The sequence below is a fragment of the Echinops telfairi genome, unplaced genomic scaffold (genome assembly GCF_000313985.2).
Source record: "Echinops telfairi isolate 266 unplaced genomic scaffold, ASM31398v2 ScPeMD7_4225;HRSCAF=4972, whole genome shotgun sequence".
Lineage (NCBI taxonomy): Eukaryota > Metazoa > Chordata > Mammalia > Afrosoricida > Tenrecidae > Echinops > Echinops telfairi.
In genome coordinates, this window is record NW_022108124.1 from 20,008,173 (window position 1) to 20,013,584 (window position 5,412).

Below are 5,412 nucleotides of genomic sequence, written 5' to 3' on the forward strand. Positions count from 1 at the left end.
TGTTATTTCCTACTACATCATGACTCCACAGAAAAGAGGAGGAAAACCCTTTCCTTATGCATTGTTGAAAAGATCAAATGAAATTGTATCAGCACAGAACCGTGCACAATTAAGTCTAGTTTATAAGACTGCTCTACAGATCGGCATTTATCATTATGGGTTTTTCACAAAGCACTTGCCTACTTCTATTCAATCCTCTCAAGACTCTCCGAGAGGTCCTCTTCTCCATTTTTGGAATGGGAGCAATAGGTTGAGAAGGCTAAGCAACTAGCTCGACAACTGTGTGGAGCGCAGTTGGGTTTCGGTCCAGGCATGGTTCAACCCCGTTATCTAACACTCATAAAATTAATACAAATTGAAATACATGTTTGATTCATTTGCTGGTGCCCCCCTTTCCATTTTTGTTTTGTTTCCAAGGCCAGGTAGACTTTACACAAAGCAAGAATTTGTTTTGGTTTAGCATACAAAACTACTTGGTTAAAAACTGGATTCTAATTCCACCTTAGAAACTAGTGGGCTTTCCCTCGAGTATTCCCAGATTAAACAAACTACTTGTTATAGTAAATAATGCAGAGCCACAGTCTAAAATATTACCAAAACAAAATTTAAAAATACACTAGCATTACATATAACTGTTATGATAAACACAGTCTCTCCTTTATAATATTCTAACACTCCGGCAATATTCTATAGTCAAATTTTAGGGAAAGCTTCTGGGAAAAGAGGCTTTAAATGAAGTAACTTAACATTCATACTTCACTTTTTTTGACCTACCTCCTCTGATTAGTGCAAATTAGCAAGATTTTTACTAATTGCACAGAGCCCTGGTGGGGTAATGGTTACATGCTGGGCTGCTTGCTGCAAGTTAGCACTCTGAGCCACCAGCTGCTCCATGAGAGAAAGCTGTGGCTTTACAGTCTCAGAAAACCACAGGAGCAATTCTATCCTGCCCTATAGGGTCCCCATGAGTCAGAAATGACTCAATGGCTTTTTAAAAAAAAAACTATACCATAGTCCAGGTGAACACTAATAAAAAGTACTTTAACTCACTGATCTACATAAAGAGTTAGTTTTAAAAAGTTATCTTATGTACAAAGAAATAAAATGTTTATGTCTGATGGGGACTTTAAATCTGAAAGATAAGCAAGCAATCTAGAGCAGTATAGCTGAAATTTAATTCACTTAAAATTATGAAAATTCATCATTAAGATTTCTTATATTGAAAATCTGCCTGGTAGGCAGTTGCATTTAATTAGACAGGTACTGCTTTTGTAATGTCTCTTCTTCTCCATAAATAGTAATACAATTAAACAGTAAATATTATTCAACAAAGGAAATGTACTAGTCCAAAACAGAAGGAAATAGACCACTGTTCTATAAGAAGTGCTCGTATTCCATCTGAAATCATATTTCATGTCTTCTGTGTTTTCTTCTGTTTGAGCTGTCAACCACCTCTTCACTCTCCTACAATCCCTGACTTTAAGATCCTTTAATACAACCCACTATTAGCCATTCCTCTACTAGGAATGAGACTTACTTTGGTTTCATTACCAAAGTGATAGATAGATGGGGTTGCTCTGTTACTGGAGAACAGGAGAGGCCATGCCAGCTTCCAATCTTTTCTGGTAGAGAGAAAGAGTAAGCTCCCTTCCAAAAGTCTAAGTACCAGATTCATACACAGTTAACATGTTTCACTATTTCCAAATCAGTGCTATGAGATTTCTCAGTAATAGTACACTCAAAGGCTTAGATACCCACAAAATGGTAGTGTGTAATTTAGATTAAGTATAATGTTGGAAGGACAAAATTACCTCCATAATTCAATAAAAAGAAATGGAAGTTCCCAAGAAATACATATTCAAATAAGGAGGTTTCATTTCTAAAGACTATTATTACACTAAGACTTTCATGTAACAGTGCTACATCCTTATAGGTTTAATAGTAAAGTTAAAGGAATGTCTGAAACATTCCTTTCCAGCTCCTGGCATACTTTGCACAATTCTTCATTTAAACTTCAAAAGACAAAAACATGAACAGAACTACACGTGACATGAACATCACACATGTAAAAAATATAGAATTGCATAATCACGTATCAGGATATGCCACTTAACATTCGCAATCTCTAATACTTAATCAGTAGTCATTAACAAACTACACAAAACCATTAACAAGGTGTAAAGATATGTGCCTCTAAGGGATCCTTACAATCAGGTTTCAACAATTGTGAACTGCAGTTGACAGTTCACAATTGCTGCCATTCATTAGAGTTCCTGGAATGCAGGCTACAGAGTTCACACTCGTCAGCTATCTATGGAAAAGAATCAGCACCGTTCCTTTTCCAAAAAGGACGTTGATGGTGTGCACCTCCCCCACGTAGAGAAGGAATGTGTTAAATATGAAGGTAGTTTAAATAAACTTGTAATGTTCACAAGATGAGTACCCATTTTTTCTGAGAGCTGTATTATTTTCAACTTTCATTACATAATTCAGTTTACACAAAATCAATTTGAAGAGTCTTTAGGACTTGTCCATAGCCTGCCTTTTCACAGAATGGCTAGAATGTCATCATATACATATTATGGTCATTAATAAGATAAGGTCAATAGTGATACTAATAGAGAAGAGCTATAAGATTATTTTCTTACTTTGTAACATATGACCATCAACCATTTTAAAGGTATTTGAAGATGAAATTCTTGAAATTTTTAACTTTTTAATAAATGCAATTTATTCACAGGGTAATTCTCCATCAACTTTAACAACCTCAATACCTTTTGGTCTACTCCCATATTCCTTCCTTCCCAAATAAACTTACCGCTAATAATTTTTTATTGAAAGCAAAAAAGAAAAAAAAAAGAAAGCAAATATATTATTTACAAACAACCATTACTTCCTATTTCCATAGAACATGTACTTTGTCAACCTAATTATAAAGTTTATGCCAGAAATTAGTCAAGACTTCTCACCTCAGTTTTACATTTGAATAACTGCAAGTAAAATGAAGTATGATTTTAGTATCAGAAGCCTACCCCAAACTCCATAAGCCAGAATTCACCTCTGCAATTAAAATGCCTGGAAAAAGTGTTATTTAATTAAAACATAAAACTTTAAAGGCTGTTCATTGCTTTTTGTTTTAAAGACTACTTTTATTTAATGGATTTATTCCTTCACCAGGTGTGTTGGTCCAATGACAAAACAGTCAAATGTGTTAAGATTACATTTTAGAAAACTAGCGTGATAAAAACCAGCAAATACAATAACAAGATTAGGAAGGCACATTTGATGAGACACAGATTTTCGACCTGGGGAGGAGCATCAAGGACCTGCACACACCTCCAATCCCCTGCCCTGAAATAATCGTTGCAATAAGAACACTGATACAGTAGTATCTATGGTTCAAGTAATCACGTTGGAGATTAAACTCTTGAAATTATTAACTCTTCTTAATAAAGAGGAGAAATAAATGCAATTCTGAGGTCAAGCCCTGAAGACTACAGCCCAGAGTTTCCATGTATCAACAGCTCTCTCTGCTTCCTGTTGTTTCATATGAAAGTTCTGGGGAAAAATAATTACATATACTGTAAATAGAGAGGTGTGAAGGTAAGGGAAAATACAGTTTTCATTCATGGGTATGTATGCATGTAGGGAAGGAAGGCAGCCATCATTTCTGGTGAGAGATGGAGGCAGTGCACAGGAGCAGGGAGGTTAGAAGCAAATGGTTATTTGCCAAACCATCCCTCCAACATTGGCTTCTGGTAGCTAGGTTAGGGAAGATTGCCTGCTGATTATTACCCAAGGTGACATTCTAACCTAAATCTACATTTGGAGCATGCCCTGTGTGGGAAAGGTGTAGTATGAAAGGGACTACGAAAGAAGTGAGGGTTTCTTCTGAGAAGAGCTTGTGGAATCAGCTTCCTTACTCAGTAGTCTCATTCATAAACAATCGCAGTGACTAGTTATCTCACTTATGGACTCCAATAGTGGTATTCTAGTAGTTCTTAAATGGTAGAAAGACTCCCATAAAGAAGTCACCTATAAAAAAACCCAAAACAACCAAACAAATTTTGGAAAGGCAGGGAAGATGAATTGCAGTGAGCATTTCAAACCAACATTTCAAAGTAAAGCATGTGAAAAAACGTTAAAGAGCCAGAAAAGGTTATAATAGAGCTCACTGTATTTTCTACATACCAGTTATTCTAGAAATCCATAAAAATAGCTTTGACCTTTCATCACCATATCTAAAATTAACCTCTCTCAAAACAAAAATCCAGCAACTAAACATCTGTAAAGTGTCTGAAACTTTCTTTCTATAATTTTTAAGTCATTTTAAAGCTTTGTACCAACTCAGTTTTAAACATTTGCTTACATAATGTATGCCAAATTTTCTTTAAGATCCTCATTAGATTAAGCCAGAAGCAAACATTGACTGTGGTGGAATTGGTGAGACAATACACCAATTTTCCCTGAACTACTGAGCTCATCCCGTACATAGAGGGAGTTGATTATTGGCATTTATTGAAATTACACCACAGTTTTCACTACCTTAAAGTCTGTTTCATGCTTCCCTTTCCATAGCCAAGAGAAAAATGGAAGAACATCTTTCCAAAACACTTGGTCGCTTAAAAAAATCAACCAACCAGAGAGAAGTCACTGGAAAGGCTGACCTTCTCCACCCTTGCAAAGGCTCCCAGCCACAGGCCCTTCTTCCACGCTGGAGCTGCCACTTCATCTCTCTCCCAGTCTTTCCAGACACACTGGATCAGGTTCCTCGCTGGGGCGTTTTTCTAAGGCTTGCCTGGCTTTCCAGAAGGGGAACTTTTTTTTCTAAGTATTTCCAGTCTCAGCCTCTGCTCACTGACCAAAACAACAGCAAAGTGCCACCACGGTTCCAGAGTGATCTCCACAAGAGGCAGTCTTGGGGAGCAGAACCGACTGCCTCTGAATTCTGCGGAGTATGTAAAAACCATCTTTTTGAGTAAGCAATTGTGACAAGCCCGGTCTCTCCTACCCATCTGTCCCTCACCGATCTGAAACGGGTACCTTTGCCAGGGGCTGGAGAGTCAACTTTAATAACCACACACTTGCTTTTGTATTTCAAAATGCGAAGGGGCTGAAATCTGGGAGGGGGGGTGTGTGTGGAGGGGGGTGGATATCCCCAAGGCCCCAGGTGTGGCCCAGCATCTTTAGCAAGCACTGAAAAGCGATGCGTCCATACCTGTCGTCATCGCCGTCCACGGGGATGGCTATGCTGAACACGGAGGTGGCCAGACTGTTCATGGGGGTGAGCTGCAGGGGGTTGGCCAGCGCGTCGGCGGCGGGCGGCTTCGCGGCAGGCTTGTGGTCAGCAAGGAGGGCGAGCGGCGGCTGAGGTAGGGGCTCGGATTTTCTTCGGGCGTCGTCCGCTTGTCC

The 5,412-nt window shown here is 38.5% G+C and overlaps 1 protein-coding gene across 1 annotated transcript in view; it reads right to left on the bottom strand.

Moving 5' to 3' along the window:
- Positions 1-5,412, bottom strand: part of TSC22D2 (TSC22 domain family member 2) — a 32,460-nt gene that overhangs the window by 22,023 nt on the left and 5,025 nt on the right. The window contains exon 3 of the mRNA XM_045295003.1: positions 5,219-5,405. Coding sequence (XP_045150938.1) covers positions 5,219-5,405 — 187 coding nt within the window. The remainder of the gene's footprint in view (positions 1-5,218; positions 5,406-5,412) is intronic.